The 23,171-nt window shown below is 42.0% G+C and overlaps 1 protein-coding gene across 1 annotated transcript in view; it reads right to left on the reverse strand.

Annotated features, from left to right (window-relative positions):
• DHTKD1 (dehydrogenase E1 and transketolase domain containing 1) overlaps positions 1-21,440 on the reverse strand; it is a 63,460-nt gene extending 42,020 nt beyond the window's left edge. Inside the window, exons 1-4 of the mRNA XM_054715619.1 lie at positions 21,284-21,440; positions 3,655-3,810; positions 1,991-2,202; positions 1,029-1,223 (exon numbers count right to left, since the gene is read on the reverse strand). Of these exons, the coding sequence (XP_054571594.1) occupies positions 1,029-1,223; positions 1,991-2,202; positions 3,655-3,810; positions 21,284-21,440 (720 nt within the window). The remainder of the gene's footprint in view (positions 1-1,028; positions 1,224-1,990; positions 2,203-3,654; positions 3,811-21,283) is intronic.
• Between the last annotated feature and the right edge of the window lie 1,731 nt (positions 21,441-23,171).

The raw sequence follows: 23,171 nt of genomic DNA on the forward strand, positions 1-23,171 counted from the left end.
GCAAAAGCTTAATTACCTATCTACAAATAGAACCATACATAGTGTATATACAGATGTGTTTATGACAAGTATGATCATTTATAATCACTTTTGCATCTTTGAGTGATTTCTTTGTCTGAGATATTTTAGGAATGCAATTTTTGGTTTAAGAATTTCTGCGTGTATCTAAGCACATGCTCCATCTGCCAATTACTTTATCCTGTCATACGCTACCTTTTTTAAGGTATTTGTCTTTTAAAAGCTGATTACTAATCTCTTAGCATCAGAAACACTGAGGTCTGAGTAATAGTGGTAGAGATTGGCCCCTAGACATGATACTACCTAGATTTTCTAATCTTCTTAATGACAACACATCTTCAATGGGCTCCGTTCACTCCATCTAATTTTGACAGTCCCTTTAACATTTGTGGTTATTTATAATCCCCTGGAAAAGGACAGTAATGAGGCTTATTCACACATAATGGCCACAACTTTATTAAATATCAAATCTCTCTGATGTTCTCTGACATCAGATCTTCAGTCCTGATTCCCAAGTCTTTTGAGTGACTTATAGAGCAGAGCAGCTGAGTTGGAATGAACAGAAATACCAAGATCTAATTATCTATAAAACCACTCACTTAGGTGGTCTCTTAAGATAGCAATGTATCATTAGTTTTAGTACAATCTATTAACTATAAACTCTGTAAATAACTGAAAGGTAACATTGACTTCTTGGAAGGTAAAATTGTGCAAATCTTTGTGTTCTTTTGAACAATTTTTATGACGTAAGAAAAGCTTGCTTCAAAGAACAGAATTTATCTATTCATATCATCCTTAAGGAAATAAACTAAACTTTAAATTCCCTGAAAGAAGAAAGAACCCATATAAGGATATGCAGAAAATCAACCTAAATATCCATTCTATCCAGCAGTAATGGATTCCATCAATTAACTAAGCTATATCCTGGACCAATGATTCATATACTTAGTCAGTTTTCTAAAAGGAATTATTACCATCGGTTTTATTGTATGTCATAGAAAGTATCTTACCTCTGGAGGGAACTGCAGAAGGCCTGTCAGTAAATTAAGTCTCCCCCTATGGGGCATCCCAATGATGACATCAGTGATCCCACTGTAGGCTGACATTTTCAGCAACTCATGGAAAAAGCCCATCATGCTTTCAGCTCCTTCGCCTCCATATCGCTTCACTGTGGCAAACTTGGTGGCCAAAAAGTGGTCAAATTCCTATGGGATGTCACATCAGACACATTAGTTACACATTAGCGGACTACTTAGGTCAAAGTCAGACATATCAAGTGGCTGCAGTTGTGCCCTTCACTACCTACCCCAGAGAAAAACATGTCACCCCAAGTCCAGCAGGAACGCCTTGCCAAGGACACCCGACCACAGTAAGGGATGAAGAGAAAATAGCCTGAGAGGTAGAATAACTTAACCCAAGAGGAACCCCCTTAAATGTGTATTCTTCCATATTAGGGGCAGAGCCTCAGATTTCTGCAGCCTTAACCAGTACCTGAGTTTCAGTATCGGGCTCTACAGCACCATTTTATCAAGGCTGCAAGCTGGCCAACTGTCTGAATTATTGGGAATAAATTTTTTGTCCTCTTGATATGCCTGAGACCTGAGAATAGCCCTGACAAACATTCAATCCCATTAATTCATATTGATTTGTCTTCCATGCATAGTTTTTTATTACTTCAGGAAATAAAAAGAGAAGATCTTAAGGATTTTGTAATCCTTTATAGAGTGAATAGACACACATATAAAAAGTATTCTGACTGAGGAGAACCAATAGCTCCATTGTTTGGCGATTTACTTTTTCCTCCTCAGAATAAAGTGGTATGTGTTATATTGTCTGTTATGGTGAGGTAATGGGGACAGGGTAAGTAGGGGTATGTTCAGAGATTTAATGCCTAATTCCCTCTCTCCAGTACTTATATATCTTCATAGGAAATGAGCTGACCTATTCCATTTATTAGCTGCTGCTTTTATACCTGAGATTCTAGCATTAGTTTGGACAGATGTTTTCTCTCTTCTGTAGTAAATGGCTCCTTTTTCAGCTCCTCAAACCGCTTTGCAAACCAGTCTTTCTCCTCCTGTCTCTGAAGTTGGGAGGTTTCAATGGAAATCTGCCCACAGTAGATTTGGTTGAGATAGGCTAATACTTCCTCAAGAGAGGCCTCGTCCTTCCCCATGTTCAATAATCCTATGAAATGGAATAAAAGAGATCCTCTTAAAGAAGAATCAACCATGTGACTAATTATAGAACATACCAAAATAATTTTTTCAATTCAGAGCATTTCATTCCAAATAACTTGGGTCATTATCAGTGCTTATCTACATTTTTCTAGAAGCAAATCTAAAAATATGATCAAAAGCCACAAGGTAGTAAAACTAGAAGAGAAAAAAAATCTCTCTTCACAAGCATACAGCCATACTGTTTTATGTCAAATTTTGATTCTAGAGTCATTTAAACTAATACTTCAAACCCACTTTTTCATCTGCTTCATAGCTACATAGCTTATGTCCTACCTTTATCTCAAATATCTATCTACCAAAATGTTCAAGTCTTAATAAATATCTGTAAAGCAATGTTTATCATTAAACAGTTGGTCTTAATGTGAATTAATATTGATTCCAAAGCAACATTTAAAGGTAAAAGGAAATCTCTCTGATACTCAACCAAAGAAAAGGGAAGTTTGTAATGTCATTAGCTCAGCACCAAATCAGTTATCAGTCATCTGCCTAAACCTACAGCATGAGTTAACAAACCAACATTGCCCTGGCCGGTTTGGCTCAGTGGGTAGAGTGTCGGCCTGTGGACTAAAGGGTCCCTTGTTCGATTCCAGTCAAGGGCACATGCCTGGGTTGCAGGCCCGATCCCCAGTGTGGGGCCTGCATAAGACAACTGATCAATGATACTCTCTCATCACTGATGTTTCTCTCTCTCTTCCTCTCCCTTCCTTTCTGAAAGCAATAAAAATATATTTAAAAATACATAAATAAATAAAAAGTATCAAGAATGTCACATGCAAAAAAACAAATATTTACTTTATATTTCTTATGTTTCTTACAATAAACTTTAGATCTTTGATACTGATTGACCAATGTTGCAAGAATATGGGAGTGCAGATATCTCTTCAAGATCCTGATTTCAATTCCTTTAGATAAATACCCAGAAGTGGAATTGCTGGATCATATGATGGTTTTATTTTTAATTTGCTGAGGAACCTCCACGCTGTTTTCTACAATGGCTACACCAAATTACATTCCCACCAACAGTGCACAAGAATTCCTTTCCTCCACATCCTCACCAACACTTGCATCTTTTGTTTTTTTGACAATAGCCAATTCTAACAGGTGTGAGGTGATATCTCATTATGGTTTTGATTTGCATTTCCCTGAGTACTTTTTCATATACCTGTTTGTCATTTGTCTCATTGGTTTTTGAATGCAGATGAAATGGGCCCTATTGAAAGATCATTCTAGAACTTTAAGACTTCTCCCTGATAGTGCTTGAAAGTGCTCCTCACTGTCTCCTCACACCCCATGAAGCCTCAACTCCAGTGAGCATATGGGTTCTTCAAGAACAGAGGAAGGAGCCCCACCTCTGTTGGCAGGTAACTGTCATGGAAGGTCTATTGTCAATGGGCTTTACCTGTGGTATTAAAGGGTCCCTGCAGGGTCTGCACAAGGGCTTGGATTTCAGGCACATTCTCCTGCAGGGCTTGTCCAGTAAAGAGGGGGTTGATTTTGGCAGCTTTATGACCATGTTCACAATATACTGTCACCAACCTGGCAAGTCCATGATCAACTATTTTAGGGGGCAAGAAAGCAATACAAACAGTTTAGGAAATGCCCACAAACCACAAAAATTAGTTTTTCAAAGAAGCCTTGTGGCCTTCGACATTTTTAATGCATTGCTCCTACCCACCACATCTGCCAGTAGTTTTTCAGGATTAAAGACTCAGAATCCAGGAAAACACACTTATTTCCTTAAATGTATCTCATGATAATTAAAGTCATTTAAAAAATGTAAATACGACTATGATTATACATTTATAAAAATAATTATGTATATGATTAAAATGGAATACCTCAAATTGAAAAAAAAAACCTCTTACAATGCTGAAATTATGGATAATTAGTCCTCTTATTGTTTAAGATATTTTTCAACACCTTACATTAAAAATATAGAGAGAGAACTACAAAATCAATGTTACATTTATTTCTTATTTCTTAAGGACCTCAAGTACATAGTTATTTCACAGACTCATAAAATCTTAGATGAAGACTAAAAATTATAATGTCACTCACATAATGCCAAAAAAAAAAAAAATCCCCTTTGTAAAGCCCTAAATGAGTGATCCCGCAGTCTCCACATAAAGGGAAGCCATTATCTTTCAATGAATCCAGTTCTATCTGAGATGATTTCATATTCAGCCAAAAGCTGCTTTTCTTTCCTTTCTACATGCAAGGCCTAAAATTGGGGGTGGGGGTCCCTCATGCCCACATTCATTTAACCTTGAGTTTGTCAAGGTAGTTTTATACAAACTGAGCACAAATCCCTGAGGATGAGCAGATGTGCTATAGAGGGCACACAATTTCCTGAACATTTTTTTAAATTTGCATTTTTATTTCCAGAATCCAAAGAAAACTATTAGCATATTTTCAAATATTTAATGACCATTATTTCAACATGTATTGCTATGCAACAATTTCACAGTTGCATATGTGCCTGGGTTTGTATTCAGTATACTGCAAAGTGTACCTATTGGCACAAGCTCAGAGGACAGAACAGAGATGCATTGAATATGTAAAGGGTGTGTTTGCACTAACATTGCAGTTAGGAGGATCCATATTATGTCTATTACACTAATCAAACAATCCCAGTAAATGAACTGATTTCTGGATAGAGGTTAGTCTTGTATATTGCCATAGGGTTCTATTCTGAATTGTATTAAAGTTCTTAGCTGCTATTTTATGAAGTAGGAAATCTTCATATTTGTGGCTAAAATCCAGATAGATCATGTCTAAAGCACTGTCCTTTTGTGCCAACTCCCATGTGAGCGTTCTAGAGTATTATTAAAAGCTTGGCTAGTGAGCATTTAGAAACTGGAGCAGTGATCTCTGTAAGGTGGATGTTTACTGAGAGAATGTTTTTGAAAGGACTACTGGATTGCTATGAGGATGGTGATGGTAACCATGTATATTTACTATTGGACTTATCCCAACAAAGATGGAATTCAGTAGATAATACCAGAAGCTGTGGAAAGTAGAGGAGATCACCTAGAAAGAAAGTAGATTGAACAAAACAACAAGAAGGCCTACTGCATGGGAGAACATATTTGCAAATGGCATCACTGATAAAGGTTTGATCTCCAACATCTACATGCAGCTTATACAACTTAATACAAGGAAGATAAATGATCCAATAAAGAAATGGGCAACAGACCTAAATAGAAGCTTTTCAAAAGAAGACAGAAGGAAGGCCAAGAGACACATGAAAACATGCTCAACGTCACTAATTATCCGAGAGATGCAAATCAAAACAACAATGCGGTACCATCTCACACCTGTCAGAATGGCTATCATCAACAAATCAACAAACGACAAGTGTTGGCGAGGATGCGGAGAAAAAGGAACCCTCATGCACTGCTGGTGGGAATGCAGACTGGTGCAGCCACTGTGGAGAACAGTATGGAGCTTCCTCAAAAAACTGAAAATGGAACTCCCATTTGACCCAGTAATCCCACTCCTGGGAATATATCCGAAGAAACTAGAAACACCAATCAGAAAGGATATATGCACCCCTATGTTCATAGCAGCACAATTCACCATAGCTAAGATTTGGAAACAGCCTAGGTGCCCGTCAGCAGATGACTGGATCAGAAAACTGTGGTACATCTACACAATGGAATACTATGCTGCCATAAAAAAGAAGGAATTCTCATCATTTGCAGCAACCTGGATGGAATTGGAGAACATTATGTTAAGTGAAATAAGTCAGTCAATGAAAGAAAAATATCACATGACCTCACTCATTTATGGGTAATAAAGAACATTATAAACTTGAACAAAAAGATAGATACAGAGACAGTAAAGCATCAAACAGACTGTCAAATTACAGGGGGAAAGTTAGGGAGAGGTGGGGGAGATAAGAGATCAATCAAAGGACTTGTATGCATGCATATAAGCATAACAAATGGATGCAAAACTCTGGGGGGTGAGGGCATATATGGGAGTGGGGTGGGGGGTGGCAATGGTAAAATATGTACACATATAATACCTTAATAAAAAAATTGGAAAAAAAAAAAAAAGTAGATTGAGAAAGTGACCCCAGGTACATGATAGAGTACCAATATTTTAGAGGTGAGCAAAGAGGAAGAGTCCGCCCAAAAGTGACTGAGGTTGTTAGCAGGAATCTTGCAATGCCATAGAGCCAAAGGAAGGATGTACTTTTAAGAAGGAGTGGCCTTTATAAGACAACCATTATTAAAAGTTCCTTAAATATATTTATATACAGGATGGGACAAAAGTAGGTTTACAGTTGTTCCTATGGAAAATAATAGATTAATAAGTAATAATACAAAAAAAATAAATTGTATTTTGCGTAAAATAAACTCTGTTTCACATACTCAGAACTGTAAACCTACTTTTGCCTCACCCTATGTGTGTGTGTGTGTGTGTGTGTGTGTGTGTGTGTGTGTATTTAATGAAGTGGCCAACAGAAATCAGAAAGAGCATGTGGCATCTACTATTCCGGAAGAGCAGAGAGAAGGACCTTATTCTCCTCCCACCTCTGGGCACAGCCTACAACCCTCCTGACAATTTATTTTTCTCTTAGACCCTCATTTCATTGCCTTGGTTTCTTCTACCACACACAATCCTACATCCTTCCCTCTCTGACCCACAAGCCCTTCCATGTGACCTCTGGAATTCTGTTTCATGATTAACAAACCTCTGGACGTTCTTAACCTCATCCCTGAACATTCCTTAAACTCTTATCCTAACTGGAATCTGGTTTCCCCACAGGCCACCAGTAGAAGGTGAAACTATTGATCAACCATAACTATACTCCTCAAATATTGAAGGTGGAGTCAATGCCTCCTGGCTCCTCGTTAACATTTCCGTATCATTAATCCTCTAATCCTATCTAATAATAGACAAATATGCAAATTGACCATACCTCCGACACACCCACAAGCCACGCCCACAAGCCATGCCCACCATCCAATCAGAGCGAGTATGCAAATTAACCCAAACCAAGATATGACTACAGCCACAGAGAGCAAGGTTTCCTAGGTAACAGAAGAAGCCAAGCTTTCTGCCAGCCATTGCCAGGCCTAAGCCTCCACTCAAGCTACAAAGTTTCAATTATAGAAGGTAAACAAATTCAAACAAATGGCAGCAGAATGGAGCTTGAGAGAGCAGGCCAGGGTTGCCGCCGGCAACAGGGGAAGCAAAGCTTTCCACACACCCTGGCCGGGCCCACCCACTTAAGGAAACAAAGTTTCAATTATAATCCCAACACAAATGGCTGCGGGCCTCGGAGGGAGCCTCAGCCTTGGCTCTGCTCCAGGCTACAAAGTTTCAATTGTAGAAGGAAAATAAATTCCAGATACCAGGGCCTCCGCTTGCGTTGCCAGGGGGCGTGGCCGGCCTGCAAACCACCACAGGCCCCTCGCTCAGGCCGCCCCACGCCCCAAGGGAACCCCACCCTGATCAGGGACACCCTTTAGGGCAAATCAGCTGGCCCCCACCCCTGTACCAGGTCTCTATCCTATCTAATAAAAGAGTAATATGCAGATTGATCATCACTACAACACACAATATAGCTGCCCCCATGTGGTCAAAGATCCTGCCCCCATGTGGACACAAGATGGCCACCGCAAGATGGCCAGCAGGAGAGGGCAGTTGGGAGGCACCCGGCCTGCAAGGGAGGGCAGTTGAGAAGGACCAAGCCTGCAAGGGAGGGCAGTTGGAGGTGATCAACCCTGCAGGAGAGGGCAGTTAGGGGTGACCAGGCTGGCAGAGGAGGGCAGTTGGGGCAAACAGGCTGGCATGGGAGTGGTTTAGGGGGTGATCAGGCTGGCAGGCAGAAGCGGTTAGGGGCAATCAGGAAGGCAGGCAGGCAAGCAGTTGGGAGCCAGCAGTCCTGGAGAGGGATGTCCGACTGCCCATTTAGGCCCAATCCCAGGGATCGGGCCTAAATGGGCAGTCGGACATCCCTTGAGGGGTCCCAGATTGGAGAGGGTACAGGCTGGGCTGAGGGACAACCCCCCTCCATGCAAGAATTTCGTGCACCGGGCCTCTAGTTCTTTATAAACCTCCAGCCTCTGAGGGACATACTGTTACTGTTAACTAATCTCCATTTGCCAAAAGTCATTACAAAATCATGTTGTAGGAAAATGCTTAATGGGAAAGTGTCCATTTAGATGAGAAAAGATAATAATACAATACATATAGCATGAGCCTACTTTTTGTTAAAATGTTGTTTGTGTTAATAGTATCTATAATAATAAAAGTATAATATGCTAATTAGACTGGACAGCCGAATGACCTTCCTGATGTCATTCCGGACGTCGTTCCAGATGAAGCCGCTGCGGTGAGGACCCAAGCAGAGGTGGTTAGGGGCAATCAAGCAGGCAGGCGAGCAGTTAGGGGCGATCAGGCAGGCAGGCTAGTGGTTAGGGGAAATCAGGCAGGCAGCAGGTCCCGGACTGCGAGAGGGTGCAGGCCGGGCTGAGGAACCACCCCCCGAACCCATGCACGATTTTTGTGCACCAGGCCTCTAATATAACATATTTACTTCATTATATAGTCTATGTAGCACCACGTTAGAACATATATACTTCATATATGTGTATATATCTATACATATACTTCATATATATAAAGGAAACAAAACCTTAGTAATTTGCCCTATGTCAAAATTTCTGATTTTTTTTGGTTTATCATATTTTCTAAGTTTTCCACAATGGACATGTACAATAGAACTCTTTTTCATTGTATCCATTAAACATGCTTGCTACCCACTGCATTCTGAAAGCTTTTGATTAGTGGTTTCTCTCCAGCACACCTGCACCTCTGCCCTCACCAACTGACTAAATGCTGGTAAAAATCAGTTATATTTGTTCCTAAGCCTGTTGCTGTGAGAAAAAAAAAGAAAATATTAGGAGAGAAACTATAAACATATAGAAAGATTCTGTGCTCAGATTGCTTTCATGGGCTCTCTTTAAATGTTGCATAGATGCAAACAAAACTATAAATATTTAGGTTAAAATAACTTGAAGCATCTCACGTCTTTATAATAATCCTTGTGTCAATGACTTTCTAAAAAATTAACTGACAAACTTCTAGTTTCAAATGCTGTTTTTCTAGCAAATAATGAAAGTATTTGTTACATAATGTTAATATATTTAAAACAAAATATGTAATAAAAATAATTAAATTAGGATATTTAAAGAATATAAAATATGAAAGAAAGAAAATACTTAAGAGGATGAGAACACAGCAATAGAATGTACATATTCTTCATTAAAATAACTTTCTATTATTGTATAAATCAAAGGGTTACTGTAACAGAAAAACGAATACCTTTATGTTAGGCATAACACTGTCCAAACAATTCAGAACTCATGATATCTCCAAAAGTCCAGAGGAATTTAAGTTAAATCCCTAAGAAGCCAGAGAGTCTTGGCTGGGTAGCTCAGTTGAATACAGCTTCATCCTGATGTGCCAAGGTTGCTGATTTGATCCCCAATCAGGGCACATACAAGAATCAACCAATGAATGCATAAAAAAGTGGAACAATAAATCTCTCTCTCTCTCTCTCTCTTTCTCTCTCTCTCTCTCTCTCTCTCTCTCTCTCTCTCTCTCTCTCTCTCTCTCTCTCTCTCTCTCCCTCTCTCTCTCTCATCAATTAAAAAAAAAAAAAAAGAATTACCTGGAGACAGCTATCTTAGAAAAGCCTGCTTGCAAGGTGAGCCTCTGGCTGGTGTCTGGGAACTTGGATTTCAGGAATGTCCTCACCTGACTCTAACTAATAAGGGTGGTTCGCTATGCCTACATGGTGCACACAATGTGCTTTATGCTGAATACCTGCTTTTCTGGTGGGAATGTGGAATGGTGGCATGTACAGAGGGTGCTTACAGGAACATCCCCAATAAAAACCTTGGGTGCCAAGGCTCTAATTGGCTTAACTGGGCAGAAACATTCCACACATGTTGCAGGTTTTTGTCACTTGAAGAGGTGTGCATTCTGCTACCCCCTGTGGGGGAGAGAGCATAAGAAAGCCTGCACAACGGTTCCTCCAGACTCTTCCTGTGCTTTTGTCCATTCTGATCCAGTTGTGCATCCTTATTCCTTCACTGTAATAAATCTTAGCATGGAGTGCAGCTATATACTAACTCCTAATGTGGCATGGCCTGAAGGACAACCAACACACATTATTGGGTGTCACTGGAGCTGAGTACCTAACAGCTGTGCTCTATGAGTCCACACACAGCTTCTGCCAATATTCCCAGAGCTACCTCTGGTTTACTCCACATATCCTTCAGTTCTAGGAGATATCCTTGTATCTTTCAAATAGAGTCTCCTCTTTGCTTAAAATAGCCAGAGTTGGTTTCTGTTGCTTGTGACCAAGAGAATCTTAGCTAATACAGGAAGTGAAAAAAGAAATTATGATAGGGATTTCTACATCAATTATTTTATTCTCTGCTCTAAGCAAACATGGTAGGGGCACTGAATAGTGTTTTATTATCAGGAAGAATATTGTTCATATTAATCAGCATGAAGCACACTGACAGATAAACTCAACTAAACTTAGTGCTTAAACTAAAAGTCACTACAATTCCCTTTCATCAGCTGGTCATAAACAGTCTCTCCCCCACCCCCCCCCAAAAAAAATCTAGATCATATCCGCAGCATATTTCCATTCGAGGCAGCATATGCTTAAAGCAAGTAAGAATGTTAGATAGCTATACAAACACTGAAGATTCCAAGAAAGAGAAATTCATAAGTGGAGTCCCTTAGAATCCTATAAAAATGAGATGGTTGCCTCCAGCTTCAACTTAGGAACTTCAGAGATAACCACATTAAAAGCCAAGACTTTGTACTAGAATACTATATTCTGTGCAACAAACTCAGATAGACCTAGGCTGTGCAACTGAATTCATTTCATATCATGCCCTCCCTTCCCATCTCAAACATATCTTTATAAAATAAATTAATTTTGCCAGCTATTTCTTTTTTTCAAAAACAAAATAAAAAACCCAGACTTTAAATAGAAACCTTGGTCTGGTCCTTTCCATGTTTCCCTAATTCTTTCTTAAATCATCGCCAAGTTAGATACCTAAGGGTCACAGATTGGTAATAAATGACAGTGACCATTTACTGAGTACTAATTTTTGGTACACACTGTGCTGGATTTTTCACACACATCATCTTACCTAGTCCTTGCAACAACTTGAAAATAGGTGTTCTTATTTGCAGAAGAGTAAACTGCAAAGGTTAAGTGAATTACAAAAGGTGACACAGGTCATTGAAAAGCTGGAATTTGACTTCAATCCAGTGTTTTAACCATCCTATATAATAAAAGCCTAATATGCTAAGTGTCCGGTTGTCTGGTTGGCCGTTCAACCCATCAAAGCATAATCCTATATAATAAAAGGGTAATATGCAAATCAATTGAACGGCTGAACGACCAGTCGCTATGACACGCACTGACCACCAGCGGGAAGATGCTCAATGCAGGAGCTGCCCCCTGGTGGTCAGTGTGCTCCTACAGGGGGAGCTCCACTCAGCCACAAGTGGGCTGACGGCTGGTGAGTGCAGCAGCCCACCTCCGTGGCAGCACTAAGGATGTCCAGCTATGGCTTATGCCTGCTCCCTGTGGGCCTAAGCCATCAGTCAGACATCCCCCAAGGGCTCCCAGACTGTGAGAGGGTGCAGGCCAGGCTGAGGGATCCCCCCTCCTGAGTACACGAATCTCGTGCACTGGGCCTCTAGTATGCTAATAATATGCTAAGGCTGCTCAATCGCTCGCTATGATGTGCACTGACCACCAGGGGGCAGACGCTCCAACTGGTAGGTTAGCTTGCTGCTGGGGTGCGGCCGATCGGGACTGACCAAGACAGGCCAGACATGCCCTGGAGCCCTCCCACGGTCCCTCCCTGGCTGGCCAACCTCCTGCATCCCTCCCCGGCCCCAATCATGCACCGGTGGGGTCCCTTAGCCTGGCCTGTGCCCTCTTGCAATCCGGGACCTCTCGGGGGATGTTGGAGAGCCAATTTCGGCCTGACAGCAGAATGACTGGTTACTATGATGCACACTGGCCACCAGGGGGCAGACACTCAACACAGGAGCTGCCCCCTAGTGGTCAGTGCACTCCCACAGGGGGAGTGCCGCTCAGCCAGAAGCCAGGCTCACAGCTGACGAGCGCAGCAGCGGTGGCGGGAGCCTCTCCCACCTCCGCAGCAGCGCTAAGGATGCCTGACTCCCCCAAGAGCTCCCAGACTGTGAGAGGGCGCAGGCCGGGCTGAGGGACCCCCCTCCTGAGTGCACAAATTTCGTGCACCAGGCCTGTAGTTACATTATAACAAAAAGTCTATGTTGTACACTTGAAACTAATATAATAATAGTCTATATCAACTATAATTGAATTTTTTAATTGAAGCGGGAAGTCCAGAGCTTATAGCAAAAGGATGAGAAAACTAAAAGTCATTAAGACTTTATTTTTTAGTACAAGAGCTAATGTCATTAGCCTTTTTGGTCTGCATTTGTGCTCCAGAATTATTTAAATTTTTTAAAATCTCTAATGCAGTAAAATTTTATTCAACCATTTTCCCCATAACCCCAGTAAAGGCTCCTGTTATTTCTAATATGTAACATACCTACAACATCTCACTTCAACTACTAAAGCTCAGTGCCAAGGTCAGTAACCACTAAACCAGTGATGGCGAACCTATGACACGTGTGTCAGCACTGACACACGTAGCCATTACCAGTAACCAAATAACAGTTAACCACAGCAACCATTATCTACTGTTCTGGGGTGTCATGGATTTCTAATCCATCATTACTGAGATAAGTGAGGGGGAGGCTGGGAGAGGCAAGGGTTTGTGGCATGCTATGGGTGCCGTTTCCCGCCATTAGAAATAGCGGCAGCCATTTCAATTCACATAAGGAACACCATCTTGCTCCATAGTGCAGACTCCATTTCACCACTATTACTGTTGTGCATCCTTATTAACCCCTATTTCTGCTTATTAACCCCGCCCTTTCCTAAAAGACAGTTATATGCACCATTTTAGTTAGTGGTTAGTTAGGCTAGTTAACCCCTAATTGCCTGCAGGCCTAACAAGCTATCTATAATTCTATCTTCTGTCACTGCCCTCCTGATGGAGAACCCAAAAAATAAAAAACTAAGGTTAAGTAAAGGAAGTGGTAGTAGCAGTGGCCGACCCTTTCAAGAGACATGGACCGAGATGTATGGCTTTATAGAAAAAAATGGCAGATCATTTTGCGTTCTATGTACTGAAACGGTAGTAAGCAGAACGTGGAATATAAATAGACATTTTGAAACTAATCATTCTCAGCTCTTGGAAAAAAGTGAGGATGAAAGGAAGGAATACATTTCCAGGCAGCTACACCTTTATAAGAGCCAATCTAATTCCATCCTTAAATTTGTGAAAGGCTCTACAAATTTAACATCTGCAAGTTTGAGCATTGCTCCCTCTATAGCTCAGTGAGGGAGAATTTATTAAAGAAACTCTCCTAAGATGTGCACCAGTTCTATTTCACAATATGCAGAATAAAGATGCAATTATTAAGAGAATATCTGAGTTACCACTCAGTAGAAATATCATAAAAGATCGCATAATGAGACTGAACACAAACGTACAACATCAATTAAAGAGAGACATAAGGAAGTGTAAATATTTTTCGATCTCTCTTGATGAAACTACTGATGTCACATCACATGCTCAGTTGGCCATTATTGGTCGATATTCTGATGGTCTCACAATGAGAGAAGAGTTGATAAAGTTAGTATCAGTGTCAACAAGTAAATCAGGAAGCGAAATATGTAAGGTTGTTATACAAACATTTCGTGACCTAAGCATTGATATCTCTAAAGTTGTGTCAGTGACGACAGATGGGGCACCAAATATGGTGGGGGGAAAAAGTCGGATTTGTCAAATTATTTACAGAAGCTATTGGACACCCGATTGTGCCTTTTCATTGTATTATCCATCAGGAGGCTTTAAGTGCCAAGGCAGGATTCACCGACTTAATGTCAGTTGTTACAAAAATAGTTAATTTAATAGCTGCTCGCACCCTTCACAAGCGAGAATTTTCGGCACTTTTACTGGAAGTTGATTCTACCTACAGTGGACTGCTGATGTACAATAATATAAGTTGGCTGAGCCGAGGCAAAGTTCTTGAGCGCTTTGTGGAGTGCTTTGAAGAAATTAAGGTATTTCTTGACGATAAGGATCTGGGAAACTTTCCTCAGCTTAATGATGATAAGTGGGTCAACACCCTGATGTTTTTTACAGATCTCTCTGTTCATATTAATGAATTGAACTTAAAGTTACAAGGTTTTGGCAAAAGTATTGACGTTATGTTTGGATACATAAAAGCTTTTGAAAGTAAAGTTAAAATTTTCAAGCGAGATGTAGGAACTAAAACTTATAAGTATTTTCCTCAAGTAACAAAGTATTTTGAGAAGGCCAATGCAGCTGTACAAAATGAAATGGAACTCTTGCATATGAAGTACCAGCATGTTTTAGACTCATTACTTGACCAGTTTAGTGATAGATTTAGTCAATTTAGAAGTCTAGAACAGACCATGAAAATAATTAAGTATCCTGATGTAGTAGTCTACAGTAGTTTGGAATTAAATGGTTTCCAATGGATGCAAATTGATGATTTGGAGATGCAACTTGCAGAATTTCAAGACAGTATCTGGGCTCAGGTGTTTGTTGACTTGAGGTCAAAGCTTGAGAATCTGGAAAGGTGCCGCTTGGAGAATCAAGAGGAGTGCCACTACGAACAGGAAATTTGGAGTGCCTGGAACCGACTACCAGACACTTTTAGCACCCTGAAAAATATAGCAATGGCTTTACTCACAATTTTTCCCTCTACATACTTTTGTGAGGCCTTATTCTCAGCGTTAAATAATATCAAAACCAACAAAAGAAACAGATTGACAGATGAAGTTAGTAGCGCTTGCTTGGGCCTGAAGTGTACAAAATACCAACCTTCAATTGAAGATTTAGCCAATGAAATTCAGCAACAAAAAAGTCACTTATAGGCAGGTTAGTTAAAGAATTCCCCCTCCCCTTTCATGGCACCCCACACAAGCTAAATAATATCAAGACCAACAAAAGAAACCGACTGACGGATAAACAAAGAAGTCACTAAGCAGGTAAGTTAAATATTTAGTTTTTGGTTTATTAAATACAATTATATATAACAATTATACATTTATGTTATTTAAACTATACATATCGCGAAATAATGTTTTTTCCTCAAAGTGACACACTACCCGAGTTATGCTCAGTTTTTTGGCGAAGTTTGACACACCAAGCTCAAAAGGTTGCCCATCACTGCACTAAACACTGGAATCCTATGGCTCCCATCTCCTGATGCTCACTAAATTCTGCCATAGCGAAATTTATATCTGTAAATCACCACTCCTAAATCCATCTCCATTTTAAATTGGGATTGTCGATAAATAAACTCAAGTGTACTTAGAAATTGAGGTTGACAGAGGTTAAAGTACATGTTGTTACTAAAAGTCAGCCACAAAAAACACTCATCACAGGTCAAATTTTAACTAGTGAAACCTCGGCCATCCAAAAGATTACAAGAAGCAAATTCAGTATCTCTGTTAAGCCTAATACAATGGAAATCTTAGTGAACGGTGTAGCCATCCTATGAAGGCAATGCTTTTCAGCCAAGATAAACATATGAAGAAAGACAGTTGACGAAGGGCAAAGGGAGAAGGGAGATACCATAAGTCTGACTATCCCTCCTCCCTCTTCTTATATCTCCTTTAATGTCGGAGGATGCTGAGTCATTTTCAGTGGGGTTTGTCCTTTAATTTACTTTGCCAGCACTGAAAGTTATGTACATGATCCATCACACCAAGTCGGTCATTCCTCTCAACCAACATGCCAACGCTTAGGACAAATGGCAGGTGACATGAAAAAGACTAGAGCCCAACAAACCATGTCCTTGGCCTCATAAGCCTCCTGTTCTAATTAATGGAACTGACTATAAGCACACACTTACACAGAATTTAAAGCAAAACTCAACAAGTCTTAATTGACTTCATCAGCAAAAAAAAGAAGTTATAACATTTTAAATAACTTATTAATAGTACACACTATTACTAATATAGTAATAGTAATATAGTTGATTATCCAATATATAAAGTGCTTCCTTTCTTGACACTTGAGGTTATGGTTGTACATGCAAAATTCAAATGTACTAAATGTCACAAATAAGTTACAAATACAGAACCCTATTTCCATGTATTAATAAGAATGAATCATTTAATAAGTATTCAGTTAAGTGTAGAGCTGAGAAAAAATATAAGACTAGGTCTTTACTAGACAGAACCATACACAATCAGAAAAAGTTCAATAGAGTCCAAAGGGCTCCATACTGAGAATTGAGCGAGTTCAGATCAGGATAGCCTGGTGTTGTCTGGAAAGATATTGTGGAGGAACTGGGAATGGAGCTGGACCATGGAGAATGGGTAATAAGTGAAAAGGCACAGAACGAGGAAGAAGAATTTGGGGTAAAGATTGAAATGTAGGGGTATTTATGTTGGAGGGAGGTAAAAAAAAAAAAAAAGGTAGGATGAGTCAAGACACATGAAGGGCATTGAATATCAAGCTGAAGAATTTGGATTTTATTCTGAGAGGCAAAGTAGAGACTTTGGAGACCTGAGTAAGAAAATGACTCAATGAAATCAATAGAAAGACTGGAAGGGACTAGGCTACAAATTTTAATACCAGAGGGGCTAGCAGTTTAACCTTTTTGAAGTTATGCATCTCTTTGAGAATTTAATAAAAGCTATGAGCCCTTGCCTGGCTGGCATGGCTCAGTGGTGGAGCGTCGACATATGAACCAGGAGGTCAGGGTTCAATTCCTGGTCAGGGCACATGCCTGGGTTGTGGGCTCGATCCCCAGTGTGGGGCGTGCGGTGGGGGCAGCCAATCAATGATTCTCTCTCACCATTGATGTTTCTATCTCTCATTCTCTCCCTTCATCTCTGAAATCAATAAAAAATATATTTTAAAAGCTATGAGCCATTTGCCTAGAAGAGATAGACTCCCAGAGTTGTGCAAAGTTCACAGACCCTCTGAAACCTTTTCATAGGGGTTCATGAACTCAGGTTAAGAATCCTTGAATTAAATTTATTTTTTATTGTAGAAGACCAGAAAGGTCTAGACTAGGATCCTAGTTAGTGAACATATAAAGAAAGCAAGAAAAAAAAAATTTTTTTTTAAAGCAAGGCTTTGAGATACATAGTGCTCAAAATTTGATATGAAGTATGAGGTGAAAAAGTTGAAGGTGGAGTACTTACCCCAGAATTTTACAATACATCTGCAACAGAGATTCCTATAACTCTCAATATCCATTTTCCCTTCTCTTTCATGGTAATAGATAGTTGAGTATATGACCATCCAAAATAGAGATACACATTCCTAGTCTTCAATGCAGCCAGTGTGGCCATGTGACTAAGTTCTGACCAATAAGAAGGTAATAGAAGTGATATATACTACTTTTGGGTCTTGCCTGGTTCTCTTTCCTTCACCCTTTCCTTCTTTCTACTGACCAATATATGGACACAGTGGTGAGCTATCTCAGACCAGAGTTGAAAGCAATACCCACAGGATGATGAAGGAACAATAAAGAAGGAGCTTGACCCCCTATGAAACTGCAGAGCAAAGCTGTCATACCAGCTTAGATTTTTACTTATTTTACTTGTCATTATTAATTCCAGACCTCTGGCACAACCCTGAAATCATCCTATCTGCTATAGAACTCAGTCCCCGAGGTGGTTTGCTGCCATAGTAGAAGCTAAAATGCATGACTGGCTTAGCAGCCAGGTAGTGGGTGCCGTGACCCATACAGTTCAGAATAGAAAGCTGATGAACATCGTTTTGCTATCTGACTTGGTAAAACTGTCACCTGCAATACCCTGAAAGGCAGACTACATGCCCACAGATGCTGTAGCTTAGTAGTGAGTGCTCACTGTTTCTTGTCACTTTCAGGAAAGCCCTGGCAGAAAGATGAGGTCAAGTTGGAGCTAGCTAACCAGCAACAAGAGATGGCAGGAAATTCACTCTGCATGGAGATACCTAGAAGGTAGACCCTGGCGAGTTTGGAAAATTAGAAGTATTTAGAAAACATGGTTTTGAAAAGGCTGGCTAATAGGAGATAGAACAGACAAAACCCTTCTTCAAGTACATTCTAGTAAGCATTCTCTGTTAGACAAGGGGAGCCAGCTGAGACCTCAAGATCCAATAAAGAGTGTTGCCTTCCCACTCAAGCCTATTATTTTGGTTGATGTCGGGTAAGGAACATTAAATTTAGGGAGCGGAACGTGTAGAACACAGAAGCAATAAATAACAGACTGAAGTTTTGTGGCTTAAATATTGGGTCTAGAGGCCCTCGTCAGGTACCTCAATTGGTTAGAGCATGGTTCCCCTACACCAAGGTTTCGGGTTAGATCTCCAGTCAGGGCACATACAACCAATGAATGCATAAATAAGCAGAACAACAAACCAGTGTTTTTCTCTCCCCCCCCCCCCACCCCCGCTCCCTTCCCTTCTTCTCTCTCTCTCTAAAATCAATCACTAAATAAATGTTAGGTCTAGATGAGATCTTTTTTCTTAATCCTCACCTGAGGATATGGTGTTTTTAAACTGATTTTTAGAGAGCGAAGGGAGAGAGAGAAAAAACAAACATCGATGTGAAAGCAAAACAGTGATCAGTTGCCTCCCATAGGTGCCCTGACCGGGGATTCAACCCACAACCTAAGTATGTGCCCTGACCAGGAATCAAACTGCAACCTTTTTTAGCCAGGGCTAGAAGAGATCTTTAAGCAATTTGCTCATAGAATGACCAGAAGTAAAAAGACTGCAGACCTATGAATTTTATAAGAAAACTATACTGCCTAAGAAATCCCAACTCTGGCCAGAAAAAAAATAAAACCTGTAACTGATGACCCCCTAAAGTAACCCTCAAGCTCCTAACCTTATCAAAGTAGACTGTGAAAGGACATGTCCATGTCAAAGATGGCCACAGAAGATACTGGATAAAGAAGAATCCGTAAGGGAAATCCAGGGGAATGGGCAGAGGGCAGTGCTGAAGGGCCAGATAAACTTGTGAACTTACTACGTAGCCACAACAAGGGGCTTTTATCATTCCTCCCCAATAGGATTGGTAACTGCTTTGAACCAGTGGCTGCCTTAGACCCCTCATTCTTTCCTTCTACAGATGGAAGTTTCCTTTATGTATCATAGGTGTATATATGGGGTGGGTGGCCGTTCACTGAGGAGTCACAGCCAGACCAGATGAAGGGGACCACATGTTCTCCAGAAATAACAGGCTTTGAGCTGGATCCAGGAGTTGAATGGAAAGAGATGAACACGTTTTACATTTGGAAAGAAAAGTTTAGGATACTTGAGTGGCCAAAGGGATCAAATATGGTGATTACTAGTTATTTTCTGATATCCATTTTCCTCTTCTTTCTCAAGATAATTTTTAGCTGGCACATGGCCACCCTGAATAAAGACCGCGTTTTCCAATCTCCTTGCATGTATATAGACAGGTGACCAAGTTCTGGCCAATGAGATATTATTGGACGTAATATACACAACTCTCCTTCCCCCTTCTCCCACACAGCCTAGTAGGAGATAATGATCTACAAAGAAGAGTTATTATAAAATAATTCGAGGAATCAAATAGAGACCAATTGTGAGGAAACACCTCAAATGAGATCGTAATAACTGTGCACTGAGCACATACTAATATGATCTTACATGAAGAAGAGACTGTCAAACACATTTCACACATACATCTCTTACTGACTGTAACAATATTTGGCCACAGATGGCCATGGATTTCCTGTTAGAGAATTACCTGGGGTGCCTGATGAAAATACATATTCCTGAATCTCATCTCAGACCACTGCATTGGAACCCAGGGGTAGAGGGAGGAAAGGAGGCCTGGAAACTGGCACTTTAAATATCAAAGTGATTTGAACACACCCTTATGTTTGAGAAATGACATCTACATTTTTGACACTCATTTTGCAAAGTGAAATAAGACACCTATAGTCTTACCCTCAATGGATTAACGATGTAGTTCCCAGATGCCTTCCCTAAAGAAACCCCATTGCATTCGAGAGAGAGAAGTCAGCTTTATTCCAAATGTCCCCTGAGGTCAAGAGCAAAATAGTGAGATACCAGTGTGTGATGTAAGATTCAAAGGTCAGGCGCTTAGATGATGCAGGGGATCTTCACCGTTAATCTAATGCCTGGATCAACGATACCAAATGACTTTACTCTGATAACTGATCTGTATTCGTCTTCTACTCTGTGAGGATGAATAAACATACAATAACTTTGGAGCATAAATCAAATATTCAAAATTAATCTCTTGCACACGAGCATGCAACACAAGAGAGAGGTTTGTCCTCTAATCCACTAAAACTCCAGTAACATGGTTCTAAAATTCGGCAAAGAGTTTTACACGCTGAAATTGAAGTTCGAGGCTAGCTAGAGGACATACACAGGTAATAAATAACCGTGCTGTGGTCGTGGCCCTGAAATGTATCCTTGTGTAAACTCCAGGAGCTGGGAGATCTTGGAACTTTCCTTTTCCCGCGGCCCCGCCTCCGCAAAGAGCTCAGTTCCCACGAGTTTGCACGCAGGGAACGGCAAAGGCGAGAGCGCCCAGGACCCGTCGGAACTCGGAAGGTGGGACGATCGCCCGAGCGTGGAACCGACGTCGAGACCCTGACCTCAAAGTTCCCCAACTCCAGAGGCTGCACAGGGTTGACCCCCACACCGACAACACCCACGCCTCCTCTCTCTGCCCCCCCGCCCCCCCCCCTTTTCCTTGCTCCTCCCCGGCCTGCGCACAGCCTGCAGACCCCCTGAAGCCCCCCGCCCCCCCACGCCAGCACCCCGCTGCAGGCCCCGGCAAGAAGGACCCCGCCTCCCCAGCCCCCAGGCCCCGGGCCCGCCCCATCGGACCTGGCGGGTGCGCCCGGGCGCCCCGGGGCTCCCGGCTCTCGGTCTTCCGCGGCCGGTAGCCGTAGACGCCCCTTTCGGTCTGGTAGCCGCGCTGCAGGAGGAGCGGAGGCGCCCGCCCGAGGCTCCGTCTGGCCGCCGCCACGGCGACCGAGGCCATCCCCCGCCAAGTCCCCTGCCCCGAGCACGAGGGCAGCGGCCACCGGGAGCAGAAAGTGAGGCTCGGAGACGCCCGGAGCCCGGGATCGCTTCGCGGGGGGGCGGGCAGCCGGAGCCCCGCCCGCGGACGACGCCCCCGCGCCCGAGCGCCCGATTGGCGGGCGGCCCCTCGGGGCCACGCCCCGGGCCCGGCGGGACGCGCGGTCCTAGAGGCTGAGGGTCGCACCCCGCATTTTGGAGAAGCGGGGCGTGTGGGGCCGAGCTTGACCGCGTCCCCGGCGTTCCGGCACAGAACGTGGTACCCGGTGTGTCCTGCAGCCTCCCGCCTGCAGTGCTTACCCGCAGCCCCTCTGCTGGAACCCGCAGGCCCAACCGCACAGACACGTGTAGGTTTGCACACACAAAGGGAAGTGAGCGTCTGGGTTCGCAGAAAGTAGCTTGGACTGAGACCAAGGTTACGCAAGAAGGAGCCAGAAAAAAATCAAATATCTCACCCTTTTTAATTAAGAGATATTGAGGGAGAAAGTACAAAACAGGCGGAGGAGCCTGTGTGAAAGGGATAGAATATGAGTGAAAAGAAATCGGTCGTGAGAGGTTCCAGCTGTGTAGAGATCGTTGAGGTTCTTCATTCGTCTTATCTCTGACAGAGTTTCCCCAAGCTATTTTATTCTGGCTCACCTTGAACTTTGCCAGCATGGTGGGGGAGGGAGGGAATCTGAGTCCTCATCCATCATTCCATTCCTGTTCAGCTTAACCCCCTACTCCTAAGGGCATTACCCATCTGAGCTCAAGATACTTCCCTACCTCACTCATTCAACGCCTGGGCCCTGACAGGGAAGGCAGGTGCAGAAGTAGACGTAGCTGTAGATTCAGTGGTGGGATTCTGAGGGAGTTTCTTCAATGTGAAATATGAGACCAAGATCATTTCCCCCCAGAGAATTACCTGAGGTGCTTGGGAGGTGCGTGAGTCAGAGTAGAGAAAGGTGGAGACAGTATAAAACTGTTCTTGAGGAGAGTGGTAAAATGTACCACTTTTGGGACTGATGAGCATGAATAGAGATACTAATTTCGGCTCTTTTGTGGTTTTCTCCGCTAGTGCTCAGTTGCCTCGGTACTGAGAGAGTCAGAATGACTATTGGATTCATTTGGGGCTGGAGTTTGCCCAGGCAGATGTGATAGAAAGGCCAACAGGCGAAGGCGGTGAAGATATTAGCTGGAGGACGATTGAAATAATAAAACATGAGCCCTGGCCGATGTTGCTCAGTTGGTTGGAACGTGGTCTGGTACACCAAAAGGTCTCGGGTTTGACTCTGGGTCAGGACACATACCCGGGTTTCTAGTCCCATCACCGGTCAGGTGGGGTGCATAAGGGAGGCAACCAACGGATGTGTCTCTCTTACATCGATGTTCCTCTCTCTCTTTCTCTCCTTCCTCCTCCCAACCCCTCCACCTCTAAAATTCAAGAAAAACATGTTGTCTGGTGAGGATTACAAAAAAGAAAGAAAGAAAACATGGACTCTATGCTGGGGTGGGAAAAAGGCTAGCAAATATAAGAATGAACAGATCCCATCTTTGGACCCTAAACACATCCAAAATAGTTCCCAGATCCATCCACTTTCCCTAGTTAAGGCCATCAACACCTCTCCTGGAATACCACAGTAGCTTCCTAAATGGTCTTTTTGCCTTGGGTTCCTTGCTTAGTCATACTTCTTCCACACTAAAGTCAGAGTTA

Source organism: Eptesicus fuscus, chromosome 5, assembly GCF_027574615.1.
Source record: "Eptesicus fuscus isolate TK198812 chromosome 5, DD_ASM_mEF_20220401, whole genome shotgun sequence".
In the NCBI taxonomy this organism is placed as follows: domain Eukaryota; kingdom Metazoa; phylum Chordata; class Mammalia; order Chiroptera; family Vespertilionidae; genus Eptesicus; species Eptesicus fuscus.